This window comes from Somniosus microcephalus, unplaced genomic scaffold, assembly GCF_052327205.1.
Source record: "Somniosus microcephalus isolate GS21.2 unplaced genomic scaffold, FLI_Smic_1.0 unresolved_chr1, whole genome shotgun sequence".
Taxonomy (NCBI): domain Eukaryota; kingdom Metazoa; phylum Chordata; class Chondrichthyes; order Squaliformes; family Somniosidae; genus Somniosus; species Somniosus microcephalus.
This window is the reverse complement of record NW_028225179.1, coordinates 162,611,233-162,625,561: the sequence shown is the minus strand read 5'-3', so window position 1 is coordinate 162,625,561 and position 14,329 is coordinate 162,611,233. Positions and strand designations below refer to the sequence as shown.

The 14,329-nt window shown below is 45.9% G+C and overlaps 1 protein-coding gene across 2 annotated transcripts in view; it reads right to left on the bottom strand.

Moving 5' to 3' along the window:
• Positions 1 to 10,029: 10,029 nt before the first annotated feature.
• The window catches only part of LOC147096431 (zinc-binding protein A33-like), a 49,755-nt gene continuing 45,455 nt past the window's right edge, over positions 10,030 to 14,329 (bottom strand). For both annotated transcript variants that reach the window (XM_085975193.1, XM_085975192.1), the window contains exon 6: positions 10,030 to 12,108. In XM_085975193.1, coding sequence (XP_085831319.1) covers positions 11,558 to 12,108 — 551 coding nt within the window. In that variant the 3' untranslated portion in view covers positions 10,030 to 11,557. The remainder of the gene's footprint in view (positions 12,109 to 14,329) is intronic.

The window sequence follows — 14,329 nt, the reverse complement described above, 5'->3', positions numbered from 1 at the left end:
AAGTGGAGAGCGATGCATCCGACTTCGCCCTAGCTGCGACCCTTAACCAGGCGGGCAGACCCGTGGCCTTTTTCTCAAGGACCCTCCAGGGCCCCGAGACCCGACACTCCTCTGTCGAAAAGGAGGCCCAGGCTATTGTGGAAGCGGTGCGTCACTGGAGGCATTACCTGGCCGGAAAACGGTTCACCCTGCTCACTGACCAGCGTTCAGTAGCTTTTATGTTTAATAATAAGCAGAGGGGCAAAATCAAGAACGACAAGATCTTGAGGTGGAGAATCGAACTCTCCACCTACAATTATGATATCTTGTACCGGCCCGGGAAACTAAATGAGCCCCCAGACGCCCTATCACGTGGTACATGCGCCAACGCACAGGTTGATAGACTGCAGACCCTCCACAATGACCTCTGCCACCCGGGGGTCACCAGGTTCTTCCATTTCATCAAATCCCGTAACCTGCCCTACTCCATCGAGGAGGTCAGGACCATGACCAGGAACTGCCAAATCTGTGCCGAGTGCAAACCGCACTTTTATAGGCCGGACAGAGCAAGCCTGATCAAGGCCACTCGCCCCTTCGAGCGCCTGAGCGTCGATTTTAAAGGGCCCCTCCCCTCCTCTGACCGCAATGTGTACTTCCTCAACATAATTGATGAGTACTCCCGTTTCCCGTTTGCCATCCCTTGCCCAGACATGACCAGTACCACGGTCATCAAATGTCTGAATGACCTCTTCGCCTTGTTCGGGTTCCCTAGCTATATACATAGCGACAGGGGCTCATCTTTCATGAGCGACGAACTTCGGCAGTACCTGCTAGCGAGAGGTATTGCTACGAGCAGAACCACCAGCTACAACCCCCGGGGGAACGGCCAGGTGGAAAGAGAGAACGCGACGGTTTGGAAGGCCGTCCTCTTAGCCTTAAAATCTAAGGGCCTTCCGACCTCTCGCTGGCAGGAGGTCCTCCCTGCGGCGCTCCACTCCATCCGGTCACTGCTTTGTACTGCCACTAATGCCACCCCTCATGAGCAAATGTTCGTTTTCCCCAGGAAGTCCACATCGGGAACCTCGCTACCGGCATGGCTGACTTCTCCTGGGCCCGTCCTACTGCGGAGGCACGTAAGGACCCATAAAACGGACCCCCTGGTCGAGAGGGTGCACCTCCTACACGCCAACCCCCAGTATGCCTGGGTGACATACCCAGACGGGCGGGAGGACACGGTCTCCATACGAGATCTCGCACCCTCGGGTACCCCTGAACTACCACCGTTATCCCCCACCACCCCTCCCAATCCAACCCCTGTAGACGACATGCCGGAGCCCCAGGACCCTTCGTTGACCACCCAGACACCAGATCCGACGTTGGATGCTGCAACACCGCCGCCGCCACCACGACGATCAGGACGTCAGACAAGGCCTCCTGATAGACTTAACTACACGAACTTGTAGTACCCTTCACCCCGCCGGACTTAATTTTAAACAAGGGGTGAATGTGGTAAACCACTGTTATTGTATATTGTTACCTCTGGGTGGCGCTGTGTACCAAGGCATGCCTCAGCTGACTCCGCCCACATGACCAGGTATAAAGGTGGGGGTTTCGCCGACTCACTTCCTTCTTGGAACCAGCCACCCACGAGAGGCATGCTCTGTTCTCTAGTTAATAAAAGCCTTTTCATCACCTTCCTGATTCATCGTCTTTTATGGAGTAATTGATAAGCGTATCAGTGAGGAGGACATAAAAAACCTGCAAAAGGACATAGACAGGCTAAATGAGTGGTCAGAGACTTGGCAGATGCAATATAATGTTGGAAAGTGTGAGGTTATGCACTTTGGCAGAAAAAATCAAAGATCAAGTTATTATCTAAATGGAGAGAAACTGCAAAGTGCTACAGTACAAAGGGATCTGGGGGTCCTGGTGCATGAAACACAAAAAGTTAGTATGCAGGTGCAGCAGGTGATCAGGAAGGCCAATGGAATCTTGGCTTTTATTGCAAGGGGGATGGAGTATAAAAACAGGGAAGTCTTGCTGCAGTTATACAGGGTATTGGTGAGGCCACACCTGGAATACTGCGTGCAGTTTTGGTTTCCATATTTAAGAAAAGATATACTTGCTCTCGAGGTGGTTCAGAGAAGGTTCACTCGGTTGATTCCGGAGATGAGGGGGTTGACGTATGAGGAAAGGTTGAGTAGGTTGGGACTCTACTCATTGGAGTTCAGAAGAATGAGAGGCGATCTTATCGAAATATATAAGATTGTGAGGGGGCTTGATCGGGTGGATGCGGTGAGGATGTTTCCACTGATGGGTGAGACTAGAACTAGGGGGCATAATCTAAGAATAAGGGGCTGCCCTTTCAAAACTGAGATGAGGAGAAACTTCTTCACTCAGAGGGTAGTAAATCTATGGAATTTGCTACCCCAGAGAGCTGTGGAAGCTACAACATTAAATACGTTTAAAATTGAGATAGACAGTTTCCTAGCAGATAAGGGAATTAGGGGTTACGGGGAGAGGGCAGGGAAGTGGACGTGAGTCTAGATTCGGATCAGCCATGATCCTATTGAATGGTGGAGCAGGCCCGAGGGGCTGCATGGCCTACTCCTACTTCTTATGTTCTTATGTTCTAGGAAGGACAGACAGGAAGGAAAGGGAGGTTGGGTGGCTGTGTTAATAAAGGATGGAATCACTGCAATAGTGAGAAATGATATTGGGTCAAAGGATCAGGATAGTGAAACGGTTTGGGTGGAGATAAGGAATAATAAGGGGAAAAAATCACTAGTGGGCGTAGTCTATAGGCCTCCTAACAGTTGCAACTCTATTGGTCGGAGTATAAATCAGGAAATAGTTGGGGCTTGTAATAAGGGAACAGCTATAATCATGGGAGATTTTAACTTTCATATTGACTGTGGACAAATCAAATTGGGCAGGGCAGCCTTGAGGAAGAGTTCATAGAGTGCATTAGGGACGGGTTCCTTGAGCAGTATGTTACTGAACCAATCAGGAGGCAGGCAATCTTAGATCTGGTCCTGTGTAATGAGACAGGATTAATAAAAAATGTCCTAGTAAAGGATCCCCTTGGAATGAATGACCATAACATGGTTGAATTCCAAATTCAGTTGGAGGGTGAGAGAGTTGGATCTCAAACCAACGTACTAAGCTTAAATAAAGGAGACTATGAAGGTATGAGAGCAGAGTTGACTAAAGTGGACTGGGAAAATAGATTAAGGTGTAAGACGGTACATGAGCAGTGGTGTACATTCAAGGAGATATTTCACAACTTTCAAGAAAAATATATTCCACTGAGGAAAAAGGGGCGTAAAAGAAAAGACAGCCATCCGTGGCTAAGTAAAGTAATAAAGGATAGTATCCGACTGAAAACAAGGGCATATAAAGTAGCCAAATCTAGTGGGAGGATAGAAGATTGGGAAGCATTTAAAAGCCAGCAAAGAATAACTAAAAGATTAATTAAGAAAGGGAAGATAGATTATGAAAGTAAACTAGCAAAAAATATAAAAACAGATAGCAAGAGTTTCTATAGTTATATAAAAAGAAAAAGGGTGGCTAAAGTGAATGTTGGTCCCTTAGAGGACGAGACCGGGAAATTAGTGGTGGGGAACATGGAGATGGCAGAAACGCTGAACAAATATTTTGTATCAGTCTTTACAGTAGAGGACACTAAAAATATCCCAACACTGGACAAACAGGGGGCTATGGGGGGGGGGGGGGGGGAGGAGCTAAACACGATTAAAATCACTAAGGAGGTGGTACTCGGTAAGATAATGGGACTTAAGGTGGATAAATCCCCTGGACCTGATGGTGTATATCCTAGGGTCTTGAGAGAAGTAGCGGTAGGGATTGCGGATGCATTGGTGGTAATTTTCCAAAACTCCATGGATTCAGGAAAGGTCCCAGCAGATTGGAAAGCTGCTAATGTAACGCCCTTATTTAAAAAGGGAGGTAGACAAAAAGCTGAAAACTATAGACCAGTTAGCCTAAAATCTGTGGTTGGTAAAATGTTGGAGTCCATTATTAAGGAAGCAGTAACAGGACATTTGGATAAGCATAATTTAATCGGACAGAGTCAGCATGGTTTTATGAAGGGGAAGTCATGTTTGACAAATTTGCTCGAATTCTTTGAGGATGTAACAAACAGGGTGGATAAAGGGGAACCAGTGGATGTGGTGTATTTGGACTTCCAAAAGGCATTTGACAAGGTGCCACACAAAAGATTACTGCACAAGATAAAAAATCACGGGATTGGGGGTAATATACTGGCATGGGTGGAAGATTGGCTATCTAACAGAAAACAGAGTTGGGATAAATGGTTCATTCTCGGGTTGGCAATCAGTAACTAGTGGTGTTCCGCAGGGGTCAGTGCTGGGACCCCAACTCTTTACAATCTATATTAACGATTTGGAGGAAGGGACCGGGTGCAACATATCCAAGTTTGCTGACGATACAAAGATGGGAGGGAAAGCAGTGAGGCGGACATAAAAAAAAACCTGCAAAAGGACATAGACCGGCTAAGTGAGTGGGCAGAAAATGGCAGATGGAATATAATGTTGGAAAGTGTGAGGTTATGCACTTTGGCAGAAAAAATCAAAGAGCAAGTTATTATCTAAATGGAGAGAAACTGCAAAGTGCTACAGTACAAAGGGATCTGGGGGTCCTGGTGCATGAAACACAAAAAGTTAGTATGCAGGTGCAGCAGGTGATCAGGAAGGCCAATGGAATCTTGGCTTTTATTGCAAGGGGGATGGAGTATAAAAGCAGGGAAGTCTTGCTTCAGTTATACAGGGTACTGGTGAGGCCACACCTGGAATACTGCGTACAGTTTTGGTTTCCATATTTAAGAAAAGATATACTTGCTCTCGAGGCAGTTCGGAGAAGGTTCACTCGGTTGATTCCGGAGATGAGGGGGTTGACGTATGAGGAAAGGTTGAGTAGGTTGGGCCTCTACTCATTGGAATTCAGAAGAATGAGAGGCGATCTTATCGAAACATATAAGATTGTGAGGGGGCTTGATCGGGTGGATGCGGAGAGGATGTTTCCACTGATGGGTGAGACTAGAACTAGGGGGCATAATCTTAGAATAAGGGGCTGCCCTTTCAAAACTGAGATGAGGAGAAACTTCTTCACTCAGAGGGTAGTAAATCTATGGAATTTGCTACCTCAGAGAGCTGTGGAAGCTGCGACATTAAATAAATTTAAAACGGAGATAGACAGTTTCCTAGCAGATAAGGGAATTAGGGGTTACGGGGAGAGGGCAGGGAAGTGGACGTGAGTCTAGGTTCGGATCAGCCATGATCCTATTGAATGGCGGAGCAGGCCCGAGGGGCTGTATGGCCTACTCCTGCTCCTACTTCTTATGTTCTTATGTCCCCTTCCACCACCACCCTCCTCCACCTGGCTGAACTTGTTCTCACATTGAACAACTTCTCCTTTGACTCCACTCACTTCCTCCAAATTAAAGGTGTTGCTATGGGAACCCGCATGGGTCCTAGCTATCCCTGCCTTTTCGTGGGATATGTGAAACATTCTTTGTTCCAGTCCTACTCGGGTCCCCTCCCTCACCTCTTTTTCCGGTACATTGATGACTATCGGTGCCATTTCCTGCTCGCGCTTTGAACTAGAAAATTTCATTCACTTTGCTTCCAATTTCCACCCTTCCCTCACCTTCCCATGATCTATCACAACTCTTCCCTTCCCTTACTTGACTTCTCTGTCTCCATTTCTGCAATAGGCTATTGACAAACATTCACTGTAAGCCCACTGACTGCCACAGCTACCTGGACTACACTTCCTCCCACCCCACTTCCTGTAAGGACGCTGTTCCATTCTCCCAGTTTCTCCGTCTCCGCTACATCTGCTCTGACGATGCCACCTTCCACACTAGTGCTTCTGATATGATGTCTTTTTTCTTCGACCGAGGCTTCCCCTCTACTGTGGTTGTCATGGTCCTTGACTGTGTCCGTTCTATTTCGCGCACTTCTGCTCTCACCCCCCCCCACACCCCCCCCCCCCGCCCTCCCTGAACCATGATCGGGAACATCCTTCCTGCATCTAGTCTATCCAGTCCTGTCAGAATTTTATAAGTTTCAATGAGATCCCCTCTCATTCTTCTAAACTCCAGTGAGTATAAGCCCAATCGACCCAATTTCTCCTCATCTGTCATTCCTGCCATCCCAGGTATCAGCCTGGTGAATCTTCGCTGAACTCCTTCCATGGCAAGAACATCTTTCCTCAGATAAGGCGACCAAAACTGCACACAAGAACAAATATTTGCAAACAAATACATTATCAGTGGGTCAGGAGCAATGTTCCCTATAAGCTGCACAGCTCTCTGCCGGTCCCACACAGTGTGGGACTGGCTTTTGCAATGTTAAAGTTCGTGCATGCGCGAAACTGTGAATGGGCTGTGCAGCCCCTTGAAGGGGCCGCACACCCAAAAAAAAAAAGTTACGGTGAACATTGGCCAGGACGCGGCTGTGCACCAATCACGAGGTCCCGCGCAGGCCGCTCACCAGCTCCTGCTGTTGGAAGAGATACTGCGCATGCAAATTTAAAGGGACCGTGCATAAAAAAAATAATTAGAGGGAACATTGGTCAGGACTCGAGCAGAACAATGAGGGAGTCATGTCACAGGTGCCTTTTGAAGGGACCAATGTGGAGGTAAGGTTGTGAGGCCAGCTCCCTAGGCAGATTATGAGTAGGAGATTGAAGGTGCAGCTGAACATTTGCCCACAGTCTTTTGGAGAAATCAGGTGGGTCAGGTGTTTGCAGACATGCCCATAGTGAGACAGTGCAGGGGATAATCCGGGAAACTATTGGAATTCTTCCCTTCACCTTCCCAAACCTTGTGAGGTCATTGATTTTAAAGTCTTCCCCATTAAGCCGGCACCCCCAAACCCCGCACTAGGCCAATTGCAGGTGTTTGGTTGACTGGAGCCCGCCCATCAGCAGGGATGGGGTCAGCAGCGGCCATGCGGGGTAGGTGGAAATCCCAACACCCACACTTTTGCCTGCACAGTTGCTGTGTGGAAAATGTAGAACCTGGTGTGAAAAGTGTAGTCCGCAAAGCAGGAATGGAAGCAATGGAGAAACTATAGAAATGCAAGAAGCAGAATGGGAAGACTCACAGTCTAAAGTAGTTGTAGAGTCTGTAAGATCAAAATCCTGGAACTCCCTACTTAACAGCACTATGAGAGCACCTTCACCACACAGCAGCGGTTCTCGGAGGCGGCTCACCATCACCTCAAGGCCAACTAGGGAGTGGCCATAAAAACTGACCTTGCTAGCTACGCCCATATCCCGAGAATGAATTTAAAAGAAATAGATATTGAAGGAAAGCCCATTGTACGGATGGAGAGAAGTGCCAGAAATGCATGGATAAGTTAAAAATGAACCAGGTAATGGTGAGAGATGGGTGGAGGTGCAAAGCATATCAAAGAACATCTCTGGATTAGACTGAGAACATGAAGCAGCTCCAACACAATCTTCAGTGTCTTACTGGAGGATCTAAGGACTGGGTCTGAGTAGGATTAGAACCAAGAGTGTTCCACATATCTGCAAAAAGACAAGCATATCGGGGACTGACACAGGTTCAATGTGCAGTCTAACCTTTAATCCTTTTTCACCCCAGTCCACCGAAGAGCACTGGCTGAAAGTTTACCATCAACGTGAAAAGGTTAATAGAGGCCTGGAATCGTGACTTATCCCCGATCAACGTGTATTAGAAAAAAAAATAGGAGCAGGAGTAGGCCATTCGGCCCTTCAAGCCTGCTCCGACATTCAGTATGATCATGGCTGATCCTCTATCTCAATACCATGTTCCTGCTCTCTCCTCATACCCTTTGACGTCTTTTGATCAGCTATGATCGCATTGAATGGCGGAGCAGGCTCGAGGGGCCGAATGGCCTACTCCTGCTCCTGCCTTCTATGTTTCTAAATCTCTCTATCTCCTCCTCAAAAATATATTCAGTGACTTGGCCTCCACAGCCTTCTGTGGTAGAGAATTCCACAGGTTCACCACCCTCTGAGTGAAGAAATTTCTCCTCATCTCGGTTTTAAATGTCCTACCCGTATCCGGAGACTGTGACCCCTTGACCCCTCGTTCTAGACTTCCCCCCCCCCCCCCCCCCAAAGCCAGGGGAAAACATCCTCCCTGCATCCAGTCTGTCTAGCCCTGTCAGAATTTTATACGTTTCAATGAGATCCCCTCTCATTCTTCTAAACTCTAGTGAATACAGGCCTACTTGACCCAATCTCTCCTCATACGACAGTCCTGTCATCCCAGGAATCAGTCTGGTGAACCTTTGCTGCACTCCCTCAATGGCAAGTATATCCTTTCTTAGGTAAGGATACCAAAACTGCACACAGTACTCCAGGTGTGATCTCACCAAGGCCCTGTACAACTGTAGTAAGACATCCTTGCTCCTGTACTCAAATTCTCTTGCAATGAAGGCCAACATACCATTTGCCTTCCTAACTGCTTGCTGCACCTGCATGTTTGCTTTCAGTGACTGGTGTACAAGGACACCCAGGTCCCTTTTGTACATCAACATTTCCCAATCTATTGCCATTCAGATAATAATCTGTCTTCCTGTTTTTGCCACCAAAGTGGATAACCTTGCATTTATTCACATTATACTGCATCTGCCCAATTACCCAACCTGTCCAAATCATCCTGGAGTTTCTCTGCATCCTCCTCAGAGCACACATGCCCACCCAGCTTTGTGTCGTCTGCAAACTTGGAGATATTACATCTAGTTCCCTCGTCTAGATCATTAATATATATTGTGAATAGCTGGGGTCCTAGCACCGATCCCTGCGGTACCCCACTAGTCACTGCCTGCCACTCGGAAAAAGAGCCGTTTATTCCAACTCTTTGCTTCCTGTCTGCCAACCAGTTCTCTATCCAAGTCAGTACCTTACCCCCAATCCCATGTGCTTTAACTTTGCATGCCAATCTCTTATGCGGGACCTTATTGAAAGCCTTCTGAAAGTCCAAATACACCACATCCACTGGTTCTCCCTTATCCTACCAGTTACATCCTCAAAGTCCCAGTAGATTAGTCAAGCATGATTTACCTTTTGTAAATCCATGTTGACTTTGTCCGATCCTGTCACTGTTTTCCAAGTGCTCTGCTATTACATCTTTTATAATGGACTCTAGTATTTTCCCCACTACCGATGTCAGACTTACCGGTCTACAATTCCCCGTTTTCTCTCTACCACCCTTTTTAAATAGTGGGGTTACATTAGCTACCCTCCAATCCATGGGAATGGTTCCAGAGTCTATAGAATTTTGGAAGATGACCAGCAATGCATCTACTATTTCTAGGGCCACTTCCTTAAGTACCCTAGGATGTAGATTATCAGGCCCTGGGGATTTATCGGCCTTCAATCCCGTCAATTTCCCTACAAATACTGATTTCATTCAGTTCCTCCCTCTCATTAGACTCTATGTTCCCTGACATCTCTGGGAGGTTATTTGTGTCCTCCTTAGGGATAGGGAGTGGGCGAGGCCATGGAGGGATTTGAAAACAAGGTTGAGAATTTTATAATCGGGACGATGCTTAACCGGGAGCCTTTGTAGGTCAGCAAGAACATTGAAGATCGTGTCGGTGCTTCATGCTCTCAGTCTAATCCAGAGATGTTCTTTGATATGCTTCGCACCTCCACCCATCTCTCACCATTTCCCTACAAATACTGATTTCATTCAATTCCTCCCTCATTAGACCCTATGTTCCCCGACATCTCTGGAAGGTTATTTGTGTCCTCCTTTGTGAAGACAGAACCAAAGTATGTACTTAATTGGTCTGCCATTTCTTTGTTCCCCATTATAAATTCCCCTGGTTCTGACTGCAAGGGACCTACGCTTGACTTCACCAATCTTTTTCTCTTCACATATCGATAGAAGCTTTTACAGTCGGTTTTTATGTTCCCTGCAAGCTTACTCTCATATTCTATTTTCCCCCTCTTAATTAATTAAACAACTCCTTGCTACAGTCAGCAGGTATGCAGTCTGACACAGAAATCTGCACTCATTCCTTTATTAATATATATCCATGAATTAATATACCCTATCTAATACCATCACAAGATTAAACATTAAGGAGTACAGAACAATAGTGGAGTAGATGTAAACCAGCATTAACAGACAACATTAAGCACCCCTGGATACAACTGCTGATTAAATGTATCGCAATCCCTGAACTCCAGCTGGATTTTACTATGAAATATAAACTTCAACTTGTGCACAAGATCATTGTCTGATTAACCACGTAACATCAACTCAGTTTATTTACATTGACATCAATGAATAACAAGGTTGATCCTTTTATTAACCCCTCTGTATACAGTCTCCTTCATCGGGTTGGTTGGCTGGTAGAAGTATCTGGATGTGCTCCATCTGAATGCCCAAATTCACCGTGAGAATGTCCACTGAGTTAAACTCTGTCTGTATCCGTAATATTCCTCTGCTCATGGGCCAGGTGACTTCCATCCAAGTACGTCCAATCTCGCAAGTACAAATTTGGTTTTATTAAAGAGTCACTTTATCTCAGTTTTCATCAACTTGAACTGTTGCACACCAGTGCAATATATCAAATTGTGTCTCTGTGGAGTTAATCTTACTCACTTTCTGATCATTGCCAATTGCGAGATTCTCAATTGTGTCGTGTCAGGATCCTTTGTTAGTCAAATCAGAAGTCACTATTGGCCCATCTAATCTTAAAGCCACTGTTAGGAAATAAATGTTCGATACCATACTAACAGGTCTGCCCTCTGGTGTATATATTTAGTCACAAAATCTCTTCCAAGTAAACTCCTCCCCCTGTGAAATACAGTCATCGATATCAATGTTGTTGATATCAGCAGATGAATGATTGGCCCGTTGGTGAGACATTCTCTGTCTGCTATTTAATGCAAGTGCTCATCCGTCTATTTTAAATGGATTAACGTCTCCACAAAAAGAGTAGCCACAGGAATATTACAGATATGGGTTAATGGCTGGTCCGGTAATACCCCAGCAGGAATGCCCAGGCTGTGGTCCCTGAAGGAGAGAGGGTTTATGCCAGAACAGATGTTTTGCGAATGATCGGTTGGTGGTGAATTTGGTGAATGGGTCCTGTTGTTCTGTGGGAGCTGAGCTAGATACTGTTCAGAAAACGAGTTACAATTGGAAATGTTTGTTGCACAGTAATATGTGGGAATGAAGAGATTCAGAAACTGGGAATGTCCCTTACAGACAGAGGGAGTAAATAGGATTAGAAACTTGACATGTCCCTTTTACAGATACCAGGGAGCAAATGAAGTGGAAGCTGGGAATGTTCCTTATACAGACACCCACCAGTAAATAGTATCAGATCTTAAATGATACTTAATCAGATACCAAGTTAGCAAAGAGAATCAGAAATTTGGATTGTTCCTCATAGCGATAGCAGGGAATAAGGGGAATCAAAAACTGCAGATCTTAACAGACACCAGGCAGCAAAGAGCATCAGTAAATGGGAACGTTGCTTATACCGACACCAGGAGTAAAATGATGGAAACAGGCACCTTACTGTTAGTAACCTTTAACCCAGAGAATTTTCAACGCTGCTGAGTTTTTCTTGCCAATATTCCACCCCGGATCGAAGATGGGAAAGATTCTCTCAGTGAAAGTGTGGGTGAAAGTGTGGAGATGGGACATGTTGTCTGCATTGTAAAATGACACCTGTCCGCCCTCATAGTCCAGGTACACCCCGATCTTCCGGGGATCCACACTCTGGGTGAGGGGGGTCCATGAGGGGGAGGTGAAGGCAAAATAATCACTTCCACTTCCCAGCCCCACCGTCCAGTATCCGGTCTCAGGATTCGGGTCAATTTCCCCTCTCCTGTTGGCAGACTCACGGGCCACTCCCACACCCCACTCAGTCTTGTCCCCCACCTCCACCTCCCAGTAGTGTCTCCCTGATGTGAATCCCTCCGATCCCAGGACAAAAGCCCAGGAATCAAACCTCTCCGGGGTGTCGGGGACCGCCTGCGGTTTGTCTCCGAGTCTCACTCTGGTCCGGTCCTCAGACAGGATGAGCTGGGGATTCGCTGTGTTCGGATCCAGAGTCAGAGAGGCTGGAGCTGGGGGAAAGTTAAAATAACACAGTCAGTGATTTTGTTTCTTGCTGTGATTTATTCAAAGTCTGACCGTTTTCTAATCTCCCGCCCTGCTGTATAATTTGATGGCGGTTCATGGGGGGGCAGCTCTGGGCTGAGACTCTGAGACTGGAGGGTCAAAGGGAAGAGGCTGCAGGAACAGGGGACCATGTTACAGACCCGTTACATTCTCTGTACAGGAAACTTTGTGATATCCGGCACCGACTGGACTGAGCTGTTGCCGATCTATCAAAACTGCCGGACAAACCAGCGCTAATTCTGAAGGATACGGAGGTTTTCATCTCCGTATCTGACAACAAATACTGTTGCTTAGCAACAGCTTCTAAACAGTCGGCCCGTACCTTGGAAGCGTCTCTGTAACTTAGCAACAGCTTCAGAGAGACTTTCCAGAGCCTGACTGTTGGGGAAAAAAAAGCCACGAGAAGAAGAAAAAAAAGCCACGAGAAGAAAAAAAACCTAACAAAACGGCTCCTGATTTCTGGCGGTGGATCGAGGTTTCCGGACATACAACCTCCGGATAAACCAAAGTTTCCTGTATTTATATACAGGATATAACACTCTGATATCTGATGGCTCCGGTTCACTTTCCCAGCCCTACATGTAAAGCACCGATCCCGGGGCATCTCTCCATCTCCTCCACGTCGGGGGACTATTTATTGTACAACAAGGAAAATGGAGCGAGCGAATAAAAATCAAATTAAACCATTTCATTATGGAAGCCCCATTCGTGTCGAATTTAAAATGATAAACATTATTATAAATTACCACGGCCCTTTCACACATTAATCCTGAATATCTGGACATAGTGGTGTTCCCCAGGATTCAGTACTACGACCGCTGCTGTTTTTTGATGTACATTAATGACTTGGACTTGGGGGCACAGGTTACAATTTCAAAATCTGCAGATGACACGCAACTTGGAAGTGTAGTAAACAGCGAGGAAGATCGTCATAGACTACTAGAAGACATAGGCAGTTGGAATAGGCGGACAAATGGCAGATGAAATTCAACACTCTCGGGAGCCGCAAGCCTACATTTCGTTGTACTGCACTTGTGCACTAACAATGACAATAAAGTTGATTATGATTATGTAGAAAAGTGAGGGGTGATGCATTTTGCTAGGAAGAATGAGGAGAGACAATACAAGCTAAATGGTACAATTTTTAGAAGGGGGTGCAAAAACAGAGGCCTGGGGGTGCTTGTGCACAAATCTTTGAAGGTGGCAGGACAGGTTAACAAAGCAGTTAATAAAGCAAATGGAATCCTGGGCTTTATAAATAGAGGCAGAGAGTACAAAAGCCAGGAAATTATGCTAAACCTATATAAAACTTTAGTTCGGCCCGAGCTGGAGTATTGTGTCCAATTCTGCGCACCACACTTTAGGAAGGACGTGAAGGCTTTGGACAGGGTACAGAAGAGATTTACTAGAATGGTTCCAGGGATGAGGGATTAGTGTTACATGGAGAAGCTGGGGGTTCTTCTCCTTAGAGCAGAGAAGGTTAATGGAGGTATTTAAAATCATAAAGGGTTTAGATGGAGTAAATAAAGAGTTTCCAATGGCTGAAGGGTCATTAACCAGAGGGCATAGATTTAAGCTGATTGGCAAAAGAACCAGAGGCGACATAAGTTTCAGTATTTCCAGGAATATGCTCAAGTTCTGTCTGAAAATGTCAGTAATTTCTCACTGACATGGAACAAACTGAGGGAATCCAATCTTTTGCACAATGAGTGGTTAGGAATGCACTCCCTGTTAGGATGGTAGAAACAGATTCAACAGTAGCATTCAAAAGAGAATTGGATAAATACTTGAAGGAGAAAGAATTGCAGGGATATGGGGAAAGAGCCGGGGAGTGGGACTAACTGGATTGCTCTTCGAAGGAGCCAGCGTAGACTTGATGGGCCGAATGACCTCTTTCTGTGCTGCACTATTCTATGCTTCTAAAGATAATTACTTGTGTTTAATTTTTCTTTTGAATGTAACTTGGTGACTTTCCATCACTTAGCTCTGATAATCTTTTGCGCTGTGAGTTCCCTGACTGGTTTGTCTCTAATATTTGATCCGTGTACCCGGGATGGAATCACAGCAGTAAATCGGGAAATAATCAATTATGATTCGGCTCGGACAAACTAACCAACTCTCACTTGGATTCCCTCAGTTTGTTCCGTATCAGTGAGAAATTATTGA